We start from the raw sequence: 24230 nt of genomic DNA, 5'->3' as shown, positions 1-24230 counted from the left end.
TTATCAATCGTTGCTTGAGGAACTTTACAATTAATTGCCCACACTTTTAAAGCGTTTATTCTCCGTACTTGACGTTCATCACCTGAATCATCAATGTCACAATGTCCATCATCATCGTCACCATATCTATCAACATTGTCATCACTAGAATCATTAACATCACCTGAATCATCATTGTCACCATGTCCATCAACATTATCATAACTTGAATCATCACTGTCACCATGTCTATCAACATTGTCACCACCAGAATCATTAACATCACCTGAATCATCATTGTCACCATGTCCATCAACATTATCATAACTTGAATCATCACTGTCACCATGTCTATCAACATTGTCACCACCAGAATCATTAACATCACCTGAATCATCATTGTCACCATGTCTATCAACATTGTCATCGCCAGAATCATTAACATCACTTGAATCTCCACTGTCATCACTTGAATCTCTACTGTCACGATCAGAATCATCTGTCGGTTCGGTGTCGAAAGCCTGTCGAAAGGCGGTCGAAATGCTGTCGAAACGCGATCGAAACGGTGTCGAGACAGAGTCAACTGGCATATAGTGATATAAAATTGAAAAAAAATTATTTTGGCGATCGTTTATACTTTAGATGCTTAATTATACTGTTTTATTATGTTTTTTACATGCAATTGTTATTAACAATCAATTTAAAAATTATAGACAAAAAAAAAATTTTTTTTTTTTAATTTTTACAAGTTTTTTTCATATTTTTTATCAATTTTTTTATAAAAAAAATACAAATTTAGCATCAATAACGTCCATTATACTGTTTAAACAATTTAAAACAATGAAAAATGAATAAATTAGACAGCTCTCAATTCGGTGTCGAAAGCCTGTCGATGTAGTGACAAAATATCTTGGTAATAATGACCGAGTCGATTACCGATGAATGGTCTGAGGCTCGACAGCTTTCTGACTCCAGTAGAAATGCGAATCACGCAATCTAACCTCTCTACCGTGTATAATTTAATCTCTTATTTGATATTAAATACATGTACTAGTCAAGGTTTCAGTCAGTTTAAGTTATTCTCATTATAATTTTATATTTTTCCAATTCATTTTGAGTATCCGGTGCTCGTGAATTACGTTTTATATATGCTGTCGAATGGCTGTCAAATCGCTGTCGACTGAGTGCTACATTTGAGAGTCAAATCCCGATCGAATAGGTGTCGACGCATCTGCTAGGGTATAGTCACACCATCTAACAAAAAGTCAATTTTTTATTAAAAACCATTAAATTTTGACTTCAAATTGACGCCAAATTGACATACGATTTTTACCTGGGATAATAATGATTAAATGATAATTTAATTTCTTATCAAGAGCATGAGAAAGAAGGTAAATTATCTGTATTATTACGTGAATTACGTTGTGAATGAAGTAATAAAACAATTGTATTTGTTGAAACTAAAAAAAAAGGTTGATAATATTACGAAAGCACTACAACGTGAAGGTTGGTCTGCATTAGCAATACATGGTGATAAATCACAACAAGAACATGATAATGTATTATCAAAATTTAGAAATGGTAAAACAACAATTTTAGATGCAACAGATGTTGCTGCACGTGGTCTTGATGTTGAAGATGTTAAATATGTTATTAATTATGATTATCCAAATAGTTCAGAAGATTATATACACACGTTTGGTAAAGGACGTCAAAGATGGAGTACAGTTAGACCAGGTAGTAAAGATAATTCAATGAGTTCAAGTCCACGTAATAATGCAAGTCCAACTGGTACAAATACATGGCAAAATAATCAACAATATCAACAACAAAATTATCATCAAAATCAAATGTCAGAACGTCAACCAATGCAAAGACAACAACAAAATAATTATATGATGAATGGAAAATTACAACGTTCATATAATTATCAAAATGGTTATTAACAACAATAACAAGCACAAGCAGCACAACAACAACAACAATAAATTATCATTTGTGAGTTTATTCCATTTTGTCAAAAATTTATCAATTTTTTTTTCCTCTTATTCAACAAAAAACAAAAAAAAAAACTTTATACACAACTATGTGTTTATCATAATAATTTCATTATAATAATTTTTTTTTTCTTTCTGATTCAATTTTTAAACTTTATATTGTCTATAACCTATATTGTTATCTATATTAATAATGATCTATAATAATCTATAATAATCTGTTAAATATAATAAAACTGCCAAAAAATGCAGAAAATTATGCGCAATGTGTGATGAGAAGTGTGATAAGATATGACCACGGGCTTTAAATTATTTTCAAAGAATTTTATCAACAACAATTGCACATAGCACAAATTATATTTTTCTGCACAATATTCACAAATAAAATTACTGCACATAATTTAATTTTATAAACACTTGTCAAGCACAATGTAACAGTCATCTGAAGGAATGTGCTAATCAAAATATTATCCAATTTTATTTGTTTATCTATGTATTTCTATGTTTATTCATATATGTCAATATTAAATAAATAAATGAATCTATATTCGTTGAAATACATTTTATACTTATACTTGTTTCTTTATATTTTATAGTATAAAATCAGTAATTCAATGTTAATTAGAAAAATCTATAAATGTATGACAGCTTTTAAAATTTTTATTATCAAAAAATAAAATATTTATAAAAGTGTTGTTTTTTTTTTCAATTTTCAAATAATAAAAATAGTCTTAATCATTAGTAAATGAATAAAATGCAGATCATTAGTTCATGATTAAGAATAGTATTTGGATTTTGACAGAGTTATTAATAGTTTAAAAAAAATATTATTCACTCAATAAATTTTAAGGATATTTGTTCTCCGGTCAAGGTAAAGTATCGAAGAAAATATCTATTGGTCAAAGTTTTACCAGCATTAAGTTGGTGTCAGTTATCTACAGATATTTTTTATTGTGTGGCTTTTTGTGGTCGTGCCTGAAATAAAAGTTTAACAAAATTTGTGTTTTTATTTATTTAAATAATTCTTTATATTTTTTAAGTAAAAATAAGCTCGAATATTTTTTTTATCTTTTTAAATAATAAAACATTATTGCTTGCATTTCTAATAATAATAATTTTGTTTTTTAAATTTACTGTTGCTGAAATTATTGATCAAAATATTTCAAATACTAATTACTAATTACTATATTCAAATTTGCCCTCGTTTGCCTCTGTCTTCACTTGAACTTGTATTTTTATCTTTCACCATCATATTCGTATTTCGTATACTGTACAGATTGAGAATTAAATTTTTTTCAGTGGAAAAATCAGTGGCCTATTTTTTATCGAAATTTCGAATAGTAGAGTTGGTTCAAGTTTTAAGAGCTTAGAATTTCTGCCAGAATGCAGAGAAAAAAAAATCATGAGTTTCTCTCGATTAATTAATTTCAGTACGAGTCAAGTTGAGTTTAATCTTAGTGAGATGAAATTATGAATGAAATAATATCTTCCGAATTTCAAATTTTTTTCATATACAAAATGTTTCAGCGAGTGGTAGGTGTGGAATAGGATTTTGTGTAGGAGTGAGAGAGAGAGCGACATGACACACTTGTTGATTATAAGTTTAACGATAATGTTTATTGAACTAATTAATTACTAATGTATAAGTATTATTCTGTATAATGATGATGATTATTGTAGGTCAATTATGATGTATAATTGGCTTCAATTACTCAGTTTTTATTAATTCTCTGACAAAGCTTCAAGAAACCGCTGTATACGGATGTAAATCTTAGTTGCTTGTGTGCCGGCTAGACGCCGAACGTGAACGTAGTCGAAAACCACGTAAGAATGAACCCGATAGAGCCCGTAAAGCCCCGAGTCAGTTCCGTGAAAACCACACAAGACAGCGCTTTCAACACCTAGCCCGTGAGGTGCTGCCTTTTGACAGCAAGTGGTGATTTATATAATCACTCGCCGAAACAGCCCTCTCCAATAATAAAAAAAAATATTTAGACGCTCTTGACCCACTAATCTATATATATAAATGTGAAAATGAAAAACTTCGTTGCTAATGTTCTCAAAAACTACCCAACCGATCATCGTGATTTTTTTTTTAAATCAAAGAGCTTATCACGAAGATCCTGATAGGCGTTTATTCGATTTTCTATCTTTATAAACAAACGAGTTATTAATTATTATAAATAATAGCCTGTTACGTGGCGGAGTCAACAGGCGGCGCTTCGGTAGTAGCTGCTATACACTCATACAATCACAGAGGTGGAAAAAGAGAGAGAACGCGCTATAGTCCCGAATGATGATCTATTTGCATTTAAACATAATCAAAAATTGAAAAACAATAAACAATAATATTAGCTTACGAATCATGAGGCCGATAGATAATAAGATTTGGTAAATATTCGGTTTAAATAAAATAAGTTATCAATAGAAAATGTGTAATATAATTCAGTCCGTCAGTACATAATAATTTCTTTGTTGGATAACCTAGGTCAACAGGCGGCGCTGCAGTGTAGCCACTGCTGTACTGGTGTGCGTGAAAACATGTGGACGTAAGCTACCAACAGCAGGCTCGGCCACTTGCAATTGCGTTACTGTGATATACAAACGTTTTCTGGATAGTTTGTGAACCAATTCATTGAATAATTATTGGAATATTTTTAATCAATTTTTATATTAATACGTTGTAACGTGACATTTTTGCATGTTACCTTCTCGGACTAATTATCAAGTATTTTATTTGGTTTATTTATTAATTTATCATGAAATACAAAACTAACCAAAACCAATATCCAGAAACGTAAATTATTATTATTATAGTGTTAAAATCGTGTAGTTTTCAATTCACCCTAAAACTCGAAAAAGGTATGAGCTAAAATCATGAGGTTTTCAATTCGCCCTAAAACTCGAAAAAGGCATAACACATTCATACCAAAAATACCCAAATAACGATAATTAAATCCAACAACCGAAACAAAGACCAAAATAACCAAATAACGCATCAATAATTAGCCTAGAGGGTAGAATCGTGTTGTTATGGTAGAAGGGCCGGATAAAGTCACAAGGAAAAATATTTAATACACAAATTAAATAATCAACAAAACACATTATTATTTTTATACTCAAAAACGCAAAACGTAATATTTATTATCCAAAACTTAAACGTAAATCCAAAATACAAAACGTAAACTCAATAATCCAAAACGTAATACATAATCTTAATGACGACCTTGAATCTAATATATTAATTAAATTAACAAAAGGAACCGCGTTTCTAATTATTTAAACAAAACCAAACTAAATTATCAAATGAAAAATGTATGCTTGACGTTGCCCATGATTCACACGGCCAACGCCCCAAAAACTAACCTACAAAAATACACATGTCTGCTGGGTCTCCAGCTAGACACATGAGTACCCTAATATACGTAAAACAAGAGCTGATTACGAAGCGTGTGCATCTTACCACATCCCACAGCCAAGAGAGCGAGTTCAGCTCAAGATATTTTGGAGCAGCTCGGATCTACCAAGCTGTCCCCACTCAAAGCTATCCCTCCTCTCTTTATCTTGATAAAAAGGGAGAGAATATACTACGAAATAATAATAATAATCAGAGCCGGGAAGTTCGTCTGTTATTTCGGCTTGCCGTAAATACCATGGCAACATGGTGAAATATAGTTTAAAAAAAAGACGATCTGAACCTCGTACATAGAAAAAATGGCCCTTTAAAATGGCCTTATATTTTTGGCCTCTTAAAAATGGCCTCAAAAAATGGCCTCTTTGGTTTTTGGCCTCTTTTGGCCAATTTTAGACTATTTTAATAAAAAATAATAAGCTAATTTTAATAACCATTTTTCCATAATAATAATCGTCTTTAATAATTAATAATAATAATAATAATAATAATAATAATAATAATAATAATAATAATAATAATAATAATAATAATAATAATAATAATAATAATAATAATAATAATAATAATAATAATAAATAATAATAATAATAATAATAATAATAATAATAATAATAATAATAATAATAATAATAATAATAATAATAATAATAATAATAATAATAATAATAATAATAATAATAATAATAATAATAATAATAATAATAATAATAATAATAATAATAATAATAATAATAATAATAATAATAATAATAATAATAATAATAATAATAATAATAATAATAATAATAATAATAATAATAATAATAATAATAATAATAATAATAATAATAATAATAATAATAATAATAATAATAATAATAATAATAATAATAATAATAATAATAATAATAATAATAATAATAATAATAATAATAATATAATAATAATAATAATAATAATAATAATAATAATAATAATAATAATAATAATAATAATAATAATAATAATAATAATAATAATAATAATAATAATAATAATAATAATAATAATAATAATAATAATAATAATAATAATAATAACTAGTTATTGTTTATGGCGCGATTGATTGAATTTTAAACAGTACTTCGGGAGTATATAGTTTCGTTGAAATCAAATTTTTTTACGGAGTATTGTTATTTGATTAACATCAACGTCCCAGACAAGTCATTATAACGCTCTCGTCAATAGTAGCTTAGAAGCTGACATAGTGTTCAGACGCTCCATTCGCTGGAAAGTAGGATTTTAAATAAAGAATAATTTTTTTCAATTTTATTCTTATAGAATGCGTAGCTCTAAAATGTCTTCTGCGATAACGATTTTAACCATTCTGGTGAGTAAAATAATTTCAATTTATAAGAAACGTCAAAAATTATATTACAACAAGAATTAATTATGTGGTAGTTAGTGAATTCAAATTACATGTTTTGCTCACTCAATGAATAATAAAATTCGACAAGTTTTATTATTTCCATATCATCGAAAATTTAGTCAAAATTTTTATAAATCATATTTTAAAAAATTATTCGTTGTTCAAAAGTGTAGATTTAAAACATATATAACTCCAATTGAAATTTTTTACATTATACAAGCTGATACTCTAAAATTTTTTTTTCATTATCACCTTTTCTTTTAATCAAAATTATTCTGTTATCTGAAAACAATTTCCTTTCGGCAAATAATCCTATAAACAAAAATTTAATGGCATTATATTTACTTTATTCATAAGCAAAGATTGAATAATAGTTTTAAACCTATTGTAATGACGAATGAGAACATTATAATGTGTCAATAAAATTCGAAAATCCATTGAATTACGTCTCATATATGATCGTTACTTCGTTTGTTTGCTATTGTTCGACGTTATTTTTATTTCGTTTGATCATTTTTCTTTTTTTTTTTTTTATTCGTCTCTTGCAGTTTTTTTTATTGTCATAGAATTAAATTGAATTATTTATGTTATCAGATTGATTAGTCTAGCTCAGCCATCTTTTTTTTTTTTTTGACTGTGTCATAAATTGTTATTTTTTATACTTTACTTTCAGTCCTACTTATAATGAAATAGAAAAAAATATCAAATGAACAATTTCATTTACTTTGAGACCTAATTTTTTTTCTAATTTTGGACATTTATTTTAATAGGTTTTCTCATGCTGGTTCCTTGAAATCAATGGTGTTCCATATCAAATGCGATCTGAGTATGAGGTACAACCGAATTATTTCTTTAATATTTGTATGCACATAGATAAATCAGACCCTGATTTCAAAAACAATTTAAACTGAGCTTAGATTCTGTCGTTGTTATATTCATTGATCAAAATAAAAATACAAATAGAATTTCTTATTTAACAGGTGAATGATTATGATAACTATTACGACGAAAATGGCAGTCAACGAGATGTTTATGAATCGAATATTTCTTCTTTCGACAACAGTCACGAGAAACTCAAAAATAAAAGTCAAAAACAGTCCAAACAACAAATTTATGAAAAAGAGGACATTAACAAAAATGATCAGGTTCAAATCAATTACAATTATAATCAGAATAAATATGGGATTTCAAATTCAAATGAAATCGATAAGCAGTCAGAATTATTTGACAATGGTTACGGTGAAAGTATTCAAGGCAATATAAATCTACAGATGAATTCAAAATTGATTGAAGACAAGAAACCTAAATATAACGATAATCCTATCATGGATCCTGTTATCCATCGAGAAAAAAGTAGCTTTTTTTTGGAAAACGATGAAACTCAATATCATAGCGAAGATGTTAGCAAATCTGAAGAGCAAGAACATACAAAAAAGTGTACAAATGGACCACTCCAAAAAAATCAACATTACAGTCAAAGTTTTCGTCAGAAGAATTCATCTATTGAATTGGCAGATAACTTTCGGATTACAGGTGATCCTATTCTCAAGATAACAAGTAGTGTTCATGACAGTGAAGATATCACACTATGTTGGATTGAAACAACAACAGTGAAAGAAGACAAGAAAGCAAAACCGGCAAAACGTCAAGTTTTCCGAGAATTTACGATATCGTTTGAGAATTCAGCACCGATACCTGATAAGTATTTAGATTGTTCAAGGATGAAAGGCGAAATATTATCAGGAAAAATGAATGTGTTGAAAAACACATCGTTTCATGAAATTATTGAAAAAGATACAAAAATGAGTAAAGTTGTGAATTTAACTACTCAGAGTCATGATGGGAATCTTTTTGTAACCGAATATAAATTAATACGATGCTCAACTGGTACATCAGTTACAAAAGATGTTTCTGAATGGGTTAACAAAGCAGAGCATAAAAAAAAAAGAGTTGAAATAAAGGTTGGACCAGTGAAAAAAATTTTGAAACCTAAGAAGCATAATGATGTTAATAGTGATGCTAAAAATTTAAATACTGCCGAGTATAGCCATATAGAACCAAAAGATGTCACAAATTGTACTGGAAATGTCCATTGTGATGAAAAGAAGTCGATCGCTATGCCACCATGTACTGGAGTTGATTGTGAACAAAAGGGGTCGTCCTTACAAGTTTTAACAGAAAAGATTTCGACTAAATCACATACCAGTGATGTTTCAGCAACAGAAATTCATAGTAACCCCTCGAATATTTCTACACCCGTTCGAGATAACAATGGGTTGATTACTGAAAATGAAGAAAAATTTTCAACATCAACACTTTCTACTTTAAATCTTAAAACAGTTATTCTTGGTACATCTTGTGTAGGAGAAAATTGTGACCTGATTACGACAGAATCACCAGTAAAAGACTCAAAAAATAGCAAAAAGTGCTCCCCATCGTCCGATTGTTATTTTTCTTCAGAAGTCATAGGTCAACAAAAATATGACAATAACAATTCATCATCAGTAAGTACAAGTAGAAATTGTGATGATTCATTTGAAGTATGTAACAGTTCCGAATTTTCGGATAATAGTATTGAAATACCAAGCTCAAATGATGGTCAAAGATTAATATACACGGAAATGGGTGTTCTTAATGACTCTTCAACGAATAAAAACTACAACAGCTTTGAGGAAAAAATAACCATTTTACCGATTTTACCATCGCGAAATTCTGCGAAATTATCACTAGCAAATTTGAAAGAAAAATCAAATGTTTCCGTTATGTCATCGACAGATGTAATAACTAAGGATATAGATTCTACTACTCAGTTTGTAAAAAAAGGAAATGAATCAAAATTGAGTAAAAATAATACAAAAACTAAGCCTGACCGCAAACAACCAACTAAAAATGTTACAACCAAGAAAAAAACAGATAAAACATTGCCTTTGGGTAAAAAAAACATCATTTGTAGTGACATAAATAATTGTCAAAAACTAGCAGATTTTAACAATGACATATTAAGCAATTATTCTATGAAAATTACTTTGGCAGATGATGTTACATCTACGAAATCAAAACCGAATAATATATTAATTAATTCAGACGACGAAACTGAATTTCATGATTCAAATTCTAAATGTAATATAACTGATAGCCAATCTGGTGAGAGTAACTGCATGAAAAATATTCGATTTAATGAAAATCTATCAGATTTTTCAAAATTAAACTATGATCATGATTCTAATGTTTCGACAACTGATTTCATGTCAGGCAAAAACTCCAAAAAAATTCCATATGATTTCAATTTGAATAAAGATAGCAAAAACAAAGTACCAACGTTAGATGTTAAATCGATGCTTTACCGAAAGCCAGGTAAGCCTCGACTGGCATTGAAAATAAAATTATTGTTAGAACAAATAAATGAAAATAAAGAAAAAAAACCATTGGTACAGTTAGAAAAAAAATTAACATTAAAAGATAATTTAAACGATGACGAAAATGAAAATTTAATATCTAGAATTCGTGCACTTAATAAAAGTACAGATGATTTGCAGTCAATAAAGGATTTATTAAATTGTACGGTTTTAGGAAACTTAACGGATATTAGTTTCGATATAAATGATGATATTCGCAGCGGAATCAGCAATCCAAAATTACAAAACGCAATTAAAGATATAATTCATAATCATACGGAAGGAAGAATAGAAAATTATCGAAGAAAAAAGAGGAATATTAGAACATATGTTGACAGTAAAAAAAATGAGTCGATGCAAATTAAAAACATTAAAAAATGTTTGCCAGAAATTCGGAATGATTTGAAAACCGGACTCAATGAAATTTTATCTAAAATATCAACTAATCTCAATACCTCGAGACAAAATACATTTGACGAAGATACTCAACACGAAATCAAACCATGGAAAACTGGAGCTATTGTGAGTAAAAATAAAAATGCAAGAGTAATTTCTCGAGACAAACGAAGTACGCAAGACTTAAGGAATGTCCTTGAATGGTCGAAAGAACGAATTCATAAGTCAGCTGATGGATCTCAACTGAGGAGTGTAACAAAACTAACGGCTTTTGGAGACTTTGAAGAACTGCCTGAAGATTCTTAGAAAAATTGTTTTGATTAATGCTATAAAGTTACTTGAAAAATATAATTACTAATGGAAATAAAATCTTTTGAATAATAAGAAAATTATTTTTTTTTTTTTTTTAAGTTTTAGGAATTTCTCGTATTTTTGTTTTATGATTATTGGGGCTTCTCATGCAGGAGAACACAACATGGGCAAGTATTAGCCAATAATCCGCAAACATTAATGCGCCATTACCCTTTGGTCACCCCAGGGTAAACCAAGTATGGCCCAAAAAATTAATTTCAAATTGCAAACACTGAGAAAAATTATTTCTAACATTTAGAAATAAACTTCTTGACGAAAAAATTCTTAGAAGAAAGAATAAATTATTCATTAAATATAACAGTTGTTTGTTCAATAATTGCTTAATTGGTTTTTGATGTGTAAAGATCTTTAGGCGCCGGTATCAGTTGGAGTTAAATGTAAAAAGCAAAAAAAGAGCGTCATATCCTTTGACGAATGTTAGTCTGACTCTATTACTATAATAAGCGCAATGGTAGTATTATTTATAGTATGATAGGTTAGCCAGTGGTCAGTAACTGTTACCATGATGCAATATTAAATGTAAATGAATTAGAAGATGTCATTTACATGGTATTTTTCTTTATTTAACAATAAAATCTAATATAATTTATTTTTTATAAAATAAAAATACCTAAGGAAAAGATGAGGCTAAGTAATTGATGCAATTAAAAAAATTAAATGGTAAGCAACATCAATTCCTTAGTTTCATCTTTTCCTTAGCTACTGCTTTTCCTTAGTTTTTATTAATTTGTTCAACAAATAAAATACATGTAATTTGATTTAAATAAATAAATAACCAAGGACAAGCAGTGACCAAGGAAGGAATAGAGCTGATGAATTAATGCAGCCGAAGAAATTAAATGGTAAGCTGCATTAATTCGTTTATAGCTTCATTTTTTTCTTAGCTGCTGCTTTTCCTTGGTATTTTAATTTATTTATTTGGTAAATAATATTAATATAATTTATTCTTATAAATTAGAATACCAAGGAAAAGCAGTAGCTAAGAGAAAAATGAAACTGAGGAATTGATGTTGCTTACCATTTAATTTTTTTGGCTGCATCAATTTCTTAGCTTCATCTTTTCCTTAGCTACTGCTTTTCCTTGGTTTTTATTCATTTATTTAACAAATCAAATAAATGTAATTTATCTTAAAATATTAAATAAGTAATAGTTTGTTATTTCATAAATTATAATTGTATTTTATACAAAATATATATCAGAAGGAAAAGCAGTAGCTAAAAAAAAATGAAACTAAGGAATTGATATTGCTTACTATTAAATTTCTTTGGCTGTATTACTTCCTTAGCTTTATCTTTCCCTTACCGTGTAGGAATCGCCAAGCATGGAAACACGGCCATACACTGGCCGATAAACGGCAGCCCATGATTGGTAGCCAAGCAAGGGCCATCAATGGGATATACTTGGCAAACGATCGGTCCATTATTGTGTTGCCAAGATTGGCAGTCTTCTTTTGGCCAACGTCTGGCCATTAATTGGCTAGCCATTCATCGGCCAATTCATAGTAAATGCATTGCTGGCCATTTAATGGCTGCCGTTCATTGGCCGATCCTTGGCAAATTCATGGCTGGCCATTTAATGGCTACCATTCATCGGCCAATTCATGGCGAATTCATGGCTGGCCATTTAATGGGTACCATTCATCGGCCAATTCATGGCAAATTCATGGCTGGTCATTTAATGGCTACTGTTCATCGGCCAATTCATGGCAAATTCATGGCTGACCATTTAATGGCTGCCGTTCATCGGCCAATTCATGGCAAATTCATGGCTGGCCATTTAATGGCTACTGTTCATCGGCCAATTCATGGCAAATTCATGGCTGGCCATTAATGGCTACCAACCATCAGCTAATTTTTGACAAAAAAAAAAACAAGACAATAGAAAAAAAAAAAATTAGCGTGTTGCGAGTACGCGCGGGCGAAGTGAAACTTCTTTCAGAGTAATGTCACGCTGAATATTAATAATAATAATAATAATAATATTAATACTGACAATAATATTCAAAAATAAATATTATTAGTTAATAATAATTATTAGTATTTATATTTCGAATATTATTATTATAAATTTTATTATTTATATCGTCACATTAATGGAAAAAGCGCGTAAGTGCCATTTTTAGGAATTTTTTTTTTTCTAAAAGAAAAAGGGCGTGAGTGCGAATTTATAAATTTTCGGGCATCCAATTTTAAGGCTTAAAGAAAAAAAAAAGTGCGTATGTTCAGGGACTTACGCCTTTTTTTCATTCTCAAAATCATTTTTAATAAAAGATGAAGATTTGTAATTATTTTTATGTTTTTCTTATTGATAATAAATTATGTATAATTATCAGTAAACAATCAATAATTTAAAAAATCCTGCCATTAAATAAATTTCAAATAAAATTGAAAATATGCCCTTCATCTTTTATCAAAAATTATTTTGATAACGGGAAAAAAGGCGTAAATCCTTGGACATACGCTCTTTATACTTTATCGAAGGTTGTTACGCCCATTTTCGCTTTTTTTTAAGTATTAAAACTAGATGAAAAACCCGAAAATTTATAAATTTGCACTTACGCTCTTTTTCCTTTAAAATTGACGTTTTTGGCACTTACGCCCTTCATTCTTTAATGCGACGATATAATTGATACCATCGATATTATTACTAATATTATATTGATATTATTAAATAATAATTTCAAAAATATCATCGATAATAATAATATCAATATAATATTAGTAATAATAACAATAATATTATCGATTTATAATAATATCAGTGATATTAATAATATGAATAATAATATTGACAATAACATTCATATATAAATATTGATAATTATTAGTATTGATATTCAAAATATTATTATTATAGATATTATTATTAATATCAATACTATTGTGAATAATTGGTAATATTATCAAAATTATTGTTGTTATAATTATCATCATTTATATATATTTATAATAATTTTATTGTTATTATAATAATGATTCTTTAAACCCGCGAGATAACTATTGCTTGATACGTTCAAATGAATTTTTTTAAAAAATCAATTATTTAAGTATTAAACTCAGTTGAACTGTTTAATAATATTTAAATAAATAAACAAACAAAAAGTCGCACACGCATACACACATAGCAGCTGACGCTCCGAGTTTATACGCTATATATAGTGCATGTATAATGCTTGCCGGCTTCCCTTCTCTCTATGTAATTCTCCTCTCTTTATCCGCTTGCGACCGAGCGTATAGCAGTGAGTATAGCAGAAAGTATACGAAAGAACGTCTACAAGAGAGTATACGAGAGAGTAAACGCCAGAGTAAACGTGAGCGCGTAACGCTAGCAGGGCCTCGAATTTTTTTGCTACCCTCCGTAAAGAAGTTTCACTTCAAAAAAATCAACAATGGAGCATTAAAATTAAATGAATCAATAAATATATTTGTATTTGAATAATCATCTTCAAAAAAGTCTACCAAGTCTACGAGTGAACTACAATTACTACAAGAGAACAAAAAACTTCCGAAATATATATATTGCGCACGTGGCTCAGTTAGTTAAAGCATAGATTTAGTGTAGGTTTAGGTTTTCGGTCGAAAGTTCGTGCCCGTCGAGAGGCAGGAAAAAAATTTTGTGAGCCATCTAGACTCGCGGGTTTATTATGTGTAAACATCTTCGGCGTGTTTCTACGAAAAATTCCTACGAATGCGCAAAAGGGTTAAAAATGAAGTTGAAATATGAAAAAAACGGCTATTTATCGGTTATATGTCGTATAGTTATTGAAATAACGAATTATTCTTAAATTTAATAATGGCAATCAATAGAGATCGTTGGGGAGAAGAAAATGTTTTTAAAAAAACTTCCATATCTCTAATAGTTTTCGAGTTATAATATTTTTTAAAATTTCGATATATCGATTTTTTTAAATTTATTTATTTAATAATGGAAGTCGATTAAACTCATCAAGGAGAAAAGAAAATCAAATACAATTTTTTGATCGCGCGAATAGTTTTCGAATTATTGATATCTTTCTAATGTTAATGATAATTTTTTTCATAATTGATAATATAATAGAGCTAAGTAAAAAAATAAAGCTAAGTAAAAAATATAGCTAAGTAAAAAATATAGATAAGTTAAAAATATAGCTAGTAAAATTATGTAGATATTGTGTGTTTGGCTATAAATATATAGCTAAGTAAAAAATATAGCTAAGTAAAAGATATAGCTGGTAAAATTATGTAGGTATTGTGTGTTTGGCTATAAATATAGCTAAGTAAAAAATATAGCTAAGTAAAAAAAAATAGCTAAGGAAAAGATGTAGCTAAAGAAAAGATGTAGCTAAGGAAAAGATGTAGCTAAGTAAAAAATATATAGCTAAGTAAAAAATATAGCTAAGTCAAATTATGTAGATATTGTGTGTTTGGCTATAAAGTAAAAAATATAGCTAAGTAAAAAACCTAGCGACCAAGTAAAAAAAACTTGGATATATTCATTATTTTCAAAAAAAAAAATATATATTCGTGCTTAACAATACGCGACAATCAATAATTAGCAGTTTTTTTGAAAAAAAAAACAAAAATTGTTAATTTTTTTTTTTGAGAAAAAAAAATTGTATACATTTTAAAAAAAATATCGATAATTTGATAACTATTCGAGATATAAAAATTTTTATTGGGCTTTTTTTTTAGCTTGGCGAGTTTTATCGATTGCCTTTATTAATATTACAAAAAAAAACTTAATATATCGAAATATATAAGTTATTATAACTCGAAAACTATTCGCGATATCGAATTTTTTTATGTTGACTATTTTTTTTACTTGACGAGATTTATTGATGGCCATTATTAAATTTGAGAATTAATCGTTATTTCAATAGCTACACGATATATAACCGATAAATAGCCGTTTTTTCCATATTTCAACTCCATTTTTAACCACTGCGCATTCGTAGGAATTTTTTCCGTATTTTTCCCGTAATCGTGAGAAAATTTTCTATAAAAACCGAATAAAAAAACATGTTGTCTCGGTTATGATAATATCTTCTGAAATTCTTCTGTACAATTACAATAATAATTTTCTCTTTCAAACTAACACATCAGTCATCAATGTCTATTTCTCTTTTTTAAAAACATAAAATTAGTCAATATTATAAATAAATTATTATTGTATAATAATTCAATATTATGTTTTGTATTCAGGAAATATTATTTCATATAAACAATATTAATAGGTATATTAATCTTGTAAATGAAAAATACTTGCATATGCATGTATAATGTATATACACTGAGAGAAATATTAACTAAGAATTACAAACGTAAAAGAAAAAAATACAAAATAAATAGTAAAAACTGCGTTCCCCCGTCATTTATAAGAATTATTCGCATATTGATAAATAATTTTTACAATAAAATTATGTAAAAAATCTGGCCATTGACTATATACACTACTAAGCCATAAAATTTACACAATTTTATTGTAATTTCTGTTTAAAAAAATGACTAAATTCACGACACTCACAAGTAAAATCTAGCAGACTGAGAATTTACCCACTACCGGTTTTAGAATTTACTAAATTTTATTACAAATCTTATTTAAAAGTTGGACATTTTTTGTGTTAAGTTGGGCATTTTGTGCTAGATTCACGGAGAATAGCAATCAATTCCCGCCAACATTTTTTCTTTTCTGTTTACACGCTCAAAACTCGAAAACTAATTGTTAAATAGAAAAAAGTTATTCTTGATAAATTGTTTAGAAATAAATAACCAACAATAAACCTCGCTTAACCCCATACCTAGCTTCAACAGATAAGGCTGTAGAAATGCTTGAAATTACATGACAGTTCAATCATTTGTTCAATCGGTCGGCCATCTTTGTGTTATTTCGTCCCACAAACAGAATTTTTACAAAGCTATATAGTAAAAATATTTAAGTCTATGCTAACTTTTATATGTCTACATGATAATTTTTATTATATATATAAGAATATTTATTAAATTGTGCAGTATTTTTTATTCAACCATATAATAATTTTTATTGTTTTCACAAAACATGTATGTCTTTATTTTAATTAACTCATAACTCATTATCTAAGAGATTAATCAAAAAAAGTAATTCATTATAAATTGTTTAGAATTGAATTTTCAATAATAAACTTCACTCAACCCCATGTCCATCTGCAAGAGATAACGATGTATAGAGGCTTGAAGTAACCCAACAATTTTTTGACATTTTACACATTTTACATAATTTTATTGTAGAATTCCGACTCTCGCGGCCAGTCCCAGAATTAAAACAAAAATTACAAAGTACTATAGTAATTTCTATCCAACCATGATTTTAATTTTTAGTTAAAATTTCTCTCAGTGTATATGTACAATATGAACTTTATTTCGCCTAACAAATGCAAGTATAACTAATAAATACAAATAAAATACACTGAGAGAAATTTTAACTAAAAATTAAAACCCATGTTGAATAGAAATTACTATACTGCTTTGTAATTTTTGTTTTATTTCTGGGATTGGCCGCGATATATTATTTGGGTATGGAGACAGTGAAAAACTATTATTATTTTTTTTTAATATATTAATTTTAATATAATAATTTCTTTTTATTAGTTAGATAGTTTAATAATCGATTAAAAGAGGAGACTGATTAAAAGGGTAACTTTACGTTTTATTTTTTTTTTTTTTTTACATATTCAGTCTACTATTGAAGAGACAAGTTTAAACGTGCCTGAAACATTTGCGTTAAATAATAATGATAATTCAGATGAGTCTACTCAAGTAGAAAAAAATCAACAGTACCCAGGTAGGAATCCAACCTCGTTTCGACGTCGAAACGAGTGTATTTTCCGAGCTTGACGCTCGAATCGATGTCGGCGTCGAGCTCGATTCTATGTAGAAATGTTACACGTTTCGACGTCGAAATTATTATTATTATTATTATTATTATTATTATTATTATTATTATTATTATTATTATTATTATTATTATTATTATTATTATTATTATTATTATTATTATTATTATTATTATTATTATATTATATTATTATATTATATTATTATGTATTATTATTATTATTATTATTATATTATTATTATGTATTATTATTATATTATTATTATATGTATTATTATTATTATATGTATATTATTATTATTATTATTATTATTATTATTATTATTATTATTATTATTATTATTATTATTATTATTATTATTATTATTATTATTATTATTATTATTATTATTATTATTATTATTATTATTATTATTATAATATTGTTTTTACCACGAAAATTCAATAATTTACCGTTTTGAACAACAATTTTTAGTTATGTAAATGATCAATGGTTTTAACAGTAATTGATAAATAGATTGGATATGTTTTGCAACTAGTAAAACTCTTTGCACAGTAATAGCTTTCTTTCCACCATTTGTTTTAATAGGTGCTCTTGCAACGGATGAATTATTTGATCTCTTCATTGCTTGTTTAGCTGCTTGTACGATTTTTGAAAATGATATTTTCTTTTTTCCTTGATTTTCTTTTTTTTTAACAGTGCGTTTTTCATTTTTTATTAATTTTCCTCCAGTCTTCTTTTTTTTTTTTTATTTTTTAGCGAAGATAATGGTTCTCTTTTCGTACATTTTTGCTCCTCACTAACACAACCCATACCAAATTTTGATTTTAATTTCATTGCTCCAAGTAACAAATGTAGCTGCTGCTCTCTCTTTTAAACTTGAGACTTTGGAAAAAATACGTTTAGCTGCTTCACGAGCTAAAATATCATCAGCTGCGTTTCTTGCCTTGATATCGTTGCGATTTTTCGAATAAGCAATATCGTGGTTTTTACAAGCTGCGTCTAAAGGATTAATTCAAAGATCCCTTCTTGCTAAACGTTTTTCTAACTTGGTACCTGGTCCGCAATATGAATAACCAGGCAAATGAAGTTCAAATGGTAATTTGTTGATTATTTTATTGAGTATTCCTTTTCCAAAACGTTTTTTGTTCTGTTTCGTTTTTGATGTATGCTCAATCATAGTTTATAACAGACTGATTTGCTTTGGTATAAAACAGCTGAATTTATAGGATTTGAGGTCTGTGCTCATCACGTTGGAATACCAGAAACAGCCTTAAAATTACAAGTTATAAACTTTGATATAATTACATCAAAAAGTGGTAATGGTTTGATAGAAAAACGACATGGTGATTTACTACCAAATACAATAAGATGCGCGATAATTGGAGGAAGTAATTGTGGTAAAACGAACGCTCTAATGAGTTTAATTGTTGATCCAAATGGTTTACGATTTGCAAATATTTATATTTAAAGTAATGATTTAAAAATAAAAAAAAATTAATTTGAAATAAAATTAACATTAAATCAAGTTATACAAACGGATTGGTTACAAAATTTTGATCTTGGCACGTTTATTTGCAAAGATGAACAAACAAGATCATCTAAACCATATCTCCTTCGTAAGCCATCTGAACAAAATGTTCATTTGACTTGTCAGGTTATTACAATTTCAGGTAGAGTATATATAGGTGGTAAACCAGCACAAAAATATTGTACTGATGATTAATTTTCCGACAATCTATTTCCTTAATAATCCGGCACAATCTGACCTTGCAGAAACTCGCAGCGGTATTGAAAAATCAATAGAGCTGAAGCGCTGGCATATTCCAAAATTAAGTAAATCTACTATTGACGATGTATGTGATGAATCTGATGACTCTAATAAATCAAATGGAAGTGAACAAGAAAAACAATCAAGAAAAGTAATGTCATCTTTATATCATACACACTACTAAGTAGCACGGCAGAAATGGAAACGTCTCATTACAATTTTACGCTTTATAGATTAAGAAAGTTCAACAAACAGCAGCAGGATACAATGCACAACAAGCGATTACATCTAAATTCAAGCGAATAAATCATAGAATCTACAGTAGTGATGAAGAAGATTACGAGAATGAATTTGAAAATCCCAGTGAAACAATGCAGGTATGAGAATCGTAATATGAATTAACTAGTTTATGTTGTCATTTTCAATAAATGATTTTAGCAACGAAAAAAAACCAAAATATCTCCTCGAGAAGTCATTGATGCCCATGTAAAACATGCTAAAAAAAGTCAAAATACTGCAGAGAAGTCAAAATTCTTTTCACCCCTTCCCACTGAGCAAACCAATATATTCAATCCAAAAATCACATCATCCCCAAAGGACAAGGTTGGCAAAGGTGATATGATTTCACCTCAAGAGATATTTCTCAACGAGGATCCTCTATCATTGGATTATGAAGAATGTAATGAAAATGAGGTGATTATTTTTTTCATTTATTTTTCGTCAATTAAAGTTTGTTTAAATCCAAAAATTTATTTCAGTCCAAACAATCCTTAGAAATATTGAATTCAAGCTCGACTGGCAATTTCTTGGATGCTGAAAAATATGCTCAGTATTGGAAACAAAAATATGACGATCTTCTGAAGTCCAAGTCATTTCCAATAACAGAAAAAACTGGACTAAAACTCATCGAAATACTTGATCGATTTGGTAACGCCATTATTCTTGTAATTTGTTTTCGCAAAGATTGTTTTAGTTCTTATTCGATAACGGTGTATTATGTTTTGCAGATTTGCAAAACCATTCAATGATTTGGTTCAACAGTCCAGCCAGAAATCAACTGTTGATGAAATATCAGGTAAAACGAGGATTGTTTCTTTTATAACTGACACAAGATGATAAAAATAATAATAAAAATCAATTCAATAGTTTCAGATAAGACAATGCTTATGACTGCACCTAGTAAAGATGGAGTTAAGCCAAAAAAAAATACAGTTACTGATAATTTAGGTAAAGATCAACAAAATATTATAGAGTTAAAAATTTTTTTCTGTTAATTAGTGAAATAATAATTTCTTGGTGTTTTTTTTTTCATAGAAAATAAACAGCCTTCAAATATACCTGAGATTAACGAATTATGCAACAAAACTTTCAACTCTGCAGCTGACTGTGCAAAATCAATAGTGCGATCAATATGGACTCAAGAAGAATTAAAGGATCGAGTTGTACGTCAGACTCGAGGTATTTCAAAAAAGGTTTTAACTCCAGAAAAAGTGGTGAAAGGAAAAGAAATGTTTGCAAGCTGGCTAAAAAAAGTCGGTTACATGAAAGATGCCCGGAACATAGAGTTAAAGCAATTTAATACCCATATAGGACGGGTTATTGATGGTGCCAAAAAAGTGGATGCTAATAAACTAAAAAGAAAATTAGAAATTGACACAAATGGTACACCACCGGAAAAAACGCCATCCAAGGATCTTTGTGAAAAATCTAACAATGAATAAGATAAATTCGAAGGAGTTGTACTTGTAAAAGCTACGAGGTACCTTTTTTTAGTTCCTTTTTTATTTTTGATATGAAATAGTAAATGATAAATAAAATTTATAAAATTCTGTGAGTTATTTTTTTTCCTTTATTCTTTTCGAAGTCTATTCTGAAGAAACCGCGGAAAAATTATCTCCGCGTGTCTTTTACAGAGAAATATTTCCGAACGTCTCTTCACCCGAGTCGATTCGGAGAAATTTCGGAAAAAATTTCTCCGCGTGAATGACACGCGGAGGAATATTTCCGAATGTCTCTTCACGCGAGTCGATTCGGAGAAATTTCGGAAAAAATTTCTCCGCGTAAATGATACGCGGAGAAATATTTCCGAACGTTTTTCCACCCAAGTCGATTCGGAGAAAATTCGGAAAAAATTTCTCCGCGTAAATGACACGCGGAGATACTTTCTCCGCGGTGAAATTATTTCTTTATCACGTTTCTGCGCGTGTGTTTTTTTCGTGAAGAAATATTTCCGAACGCTTCTTCACCTAAGTCGATTCGGAGAAAGTGCGGAAAAAGTTCGGAGTAATTTTTCCGCGTCGAAAAAGAGTTCTCCACTTATTTCTCCGCATGGGTCAATTTGGGAGAAATTCGGAGTAATCGCGGAGAAATTCGGAGTAAATGCGGAAAAATTCGGAGTAATCGCGGAGAAATTCAGGAGAAATCGCGGAGAAATATTTTCACCAGGGTATGATAGTTGAAAGTGCCCTCTTTTTTTTATAAAATGAAGTAAATGATATATTAAACTTACACCACTGTACACAGCTGTCAAACTGTTTTTTTTATTACACAACCATGGTAGAAATATACAGGTAGGTCCATGCGCATACGTTTTTTTAAGCCAATAAAAAGTGCTGACCACCAGTTGCCCTATTGGCTAAAGTGGCGCGACTTTATATAAATCATAAATTAAAATACATATTAAAGATGATCTTAATAGAAGATGTAATTAAAAATACATAAACAAATGATTAATTACATAAAAAATAAAAAATAAAATACATATTAAGCTTTGTTACATATTTCTTTAACTTATTCTTCTTTTTTTTTATTATCTTCTATAATTTGCTCATTAAAAACTGTAGTGATTCTCAATGCCTTATACACGGAAAGACACCAAGCGGACGAATCCTCCAACCAACGACTCCGTTTCATTTATTATATATATATATATATATTTAGTATTTAATATTTTCTTTTTGTATTATTATTATTATTTTGTAGTATATTCTCCTCCTTTCTATCAAGATAAGGAGAGGAGGGATAGCTTTGAGTGGGGACAGCTTGGTAGATCCGAGCTGCTCCAAAATATCTTGAGCTGAACTCTCTCTCTTGGCTGTGGGACGTGGTAAGATGCACACGCTTCGTAATCAGCTCTTGTTTTACGTATATTAGGGTACTCATGTGTCTAGCTGGAGACCCAGCAGACATGTGTATTTTTGTAGGTTAGTTTTTGGGGCGTTGGCCGTGTGAATCATGGGCAACGTCAAGCATACATTTTTCATTTGGTAATTTAGTTTAGTTATTTTGATTAGAAACGCGGTCCCTTTTGTTAATTTAATTAATATATTAAATTCAAGGTCGTGATTAAGATTATGTATTACGTTTTGGATTATTGAGTTTACGTTTTGTATTTTGGATTTACGTTTAAGTTTTGGATAATAAATATTACGTTTTGGGTTTTGAGTATAAAAATAATAATGTGTTTTGTTGATTATTTAATTTGTGTATTAAATATTTTTCCTTGTGACTTTATCCGGCCCTTCTACCATAACCAGCACACTGGGTGATTCTAGCGTCCCTCTAGGCTAATTATTGATACGCTATTTGGATATTGTGGTCTTTGTTTCGGTTGTTGGATTTAATTGACGTTATTTTGGTATTTTTGGTATGAATGTGTTATGCCTTTTTCGAGTTTTAGGGCGAATTGAAAACCTCATTGATTTTATCTCATGCCTTTTTCGAGTTTTAGGGCGAATTGAAAACCTCATTGATTTTAGCTCATACCTTTTTCGAGTTTTAGGGTGAATTGAAAACTACACGATTTTAACACTATTGTAGCGATTCTCGCTGCCTTATAGGCTGATCAAGACCGATCCAACGGAAATCCTCCAACCAACGACTTCGTTTTTATATTTTATTTTATATTTCTTTTTGTATATTATTATTATTATCGTTCATTATATTTTTCCCCCTTTTTCACCAAGATAGAGAGAGGAGGGATAGCTTGGAGTGGGGACAGCTTGGTAGATCCGAGCTGCTCCGAAATATCTTGGGCTGAACTCGCTCTCTTGGCTGTGGGACGTGGTAAGAAACACATGTTCCGAGATCAGCTCTTGGTTTTACGTTATGTAGGGTACTCATGTGTCTAGCTGGATACTCAGCGGACACGTGGATTTTGTAGGTTAGTTTTGGGGCGTTGTCCGTGTGAATCATGGACAACGTCAAGCATACAATTTTCATTTGATGATTTAGTTAATTAATTTTGTTAGAAACGCATTTAATTAATAAATTAAATTCAAGGTCGCGAGTAAGTTATGTTGTACGTTTTGGAATATTGAGACTCTGATTATGTTTTGGATTATTGAGACTACGTTTTGGACTTTGAGACTATGTTTTGTATTTTGGATTAAGATTAAGTTTTGGATAAATAAATAATACGTTTTGGTTTTGAGTATAAAATATCATTGTGTTTTTGTTAATTATTTGATTGATTATAATTTTTCTTGTAACTTTATCCGGCCCTTCTACCACAACCAGCACACTGAGCGAGTCTAGCTTCCCTCTAGGCTAGGTGTCAACGGTTATTTGGTTATTTTGTTGTATATTCGGGTTGTTGGGTTATTTGTTGCTATTTGGTATTTTTGGGTATGAATGTGTTAAGCCTTTTTCGAGTTTTAGGGCGAATT

At 29.0% G+C, this 24230-nt stretch overlaps 3 protein-coding genes across 3 annotated transcripts; all 3 read left to right on the top strand.

Moving 5' to 3' along the window:
* Positions 1–6488: 6488 nt before the first annotated feature.
* On the top strand, positions 6489–11472 carry LOC122859501 (uncharacterized protein MAL13P1.304-like). Its single transcript, XM_044163117.1, has 3 exons — positions 6489–6739; positions 7549–7611; positions 7759–11472. Exons 1-3 carry the CDS (start codon positions 6692–6694, stop codon positions 10873–10875), a joined length of 3228 nt encoding a protein of 1075 aa, XP_044019052.1. The 5' UTR covers positions 6489–6691; the 3' UTR covers positions 10876–11472.
* Positions 11473–18860: 7388 nt separating this feature from the next.
* On the top strand, positions 18861–20550 carry LOC122859860. The gene is made up of 8 exons (XM_044163539.1): positions 18861–18890; positions 18985–19234; positions 19322–19465; positions 19569–19714; positions 19797–19940; positions 20002–20256; positions 20322–20490; positions 20537–20550. The coding sequence occupies exons 1-8, from the start codon at positions 18861–18863 to the stop codon at positions 20548–20550; spliced, it is 1152 nt and encodes a 383-aa protein (XP_044019474.1).
* A 26-nt stretch (positions 20551–20576) lies between these two features.
* On the top strand, positions 20577–22007 carry LOC122859529. The gene is made up of 3 exons (XM_044163169.1): positions 20577–20638; positions 20710–20790; positions 20878–22007. Exons 2-3 carry the CDS (start codon positions 20724–20726, stop codon positions 21282–21284), a joined length of 474 nt encoding a protein of 157 aa, XP_044019104.1. The 5' UTR covers positions 20577–20638; positions 20710–20723; the 3' UTR covers positions 21285–22007.
* The last annotated feature ends 2223 nt before the right edge of the window (positions 22008–24230 follow it).

The sequence above is a fragment of the Aphidius gifuensis genome, linkage group LG6, assembly GCF_014905175.1.
Source record: "Aphidius gifuensis isolate YNYX2018 linkage group LG6, ASM1490517v1, whole genome shotgun sequence".
Lineage (NCBI taxonomy): Eukaryota > Metazoa > Arthropoda > Insecta > Hymenoptera > Braconidae > Aphidius > Aphidius gifuensis.
The sequence above is the reverse complement of the archived record's forward strand: the minus strand, read 5'-3'. Positions and strand labels throughout refer to the sequence as shown.

Bases quoted from the DNA above. Each gene is read 5' to 3' on its own strand.
- LOC122859501 (XM_044163117.1), top strand. From the start codon at position 6,692: ATGCGTAGCTCTAAAATGTCTTCTGCGATAACGATTTTAACCATTCTG. The intron at 6,740-7,548 runs GTGAGTAAAATA...TTATTTTAATAG, and splicing joins TAACGATTTTAACCATTCTG to GTTTTCTCATGCTGGTTCCT. The intron at 7,612-7,758 runs GTACAACCGAAT...CTTATTTAACAG, and splicing joins AAATGCGATCTGAGTATGAG to GTGAATGATTATGATAACTA.
- LOC122859860 (XM_044163539.1), top strand. From the start codon at position 18,861: ATGAATAACCAGGCAAATGAAGTTCAAATG. The intron at 19,235-19,321 runs GTTTACGATTTG...CATTAAATCAAG, and splicing joins TTTAATTGTTGATCCAAATG to TTATACAAACGGATTGGTTA. The intron at 19,715-19,796 runs GTAATGTCATCT...TACGCTTTATAG, and splicing joins AAGAAAAACAATCAAGAAAA to ATTAAGAAAGTTCAACAAAC.
- LOC122859529 (XM_044163169.1), top strand. From the start codon at position 20,724: ATGCTTATGACTGCACCTAGTAAAGATGGAGTTAAGCCAAAAAAAAAT. The intron at 20,791-20,877 runs GTAAAGATCAAC...TTTTTTTCATAG, and splicing joins TACAGTTACTGATAATTTAG to AAAATAAACAGCCTTCAAAT.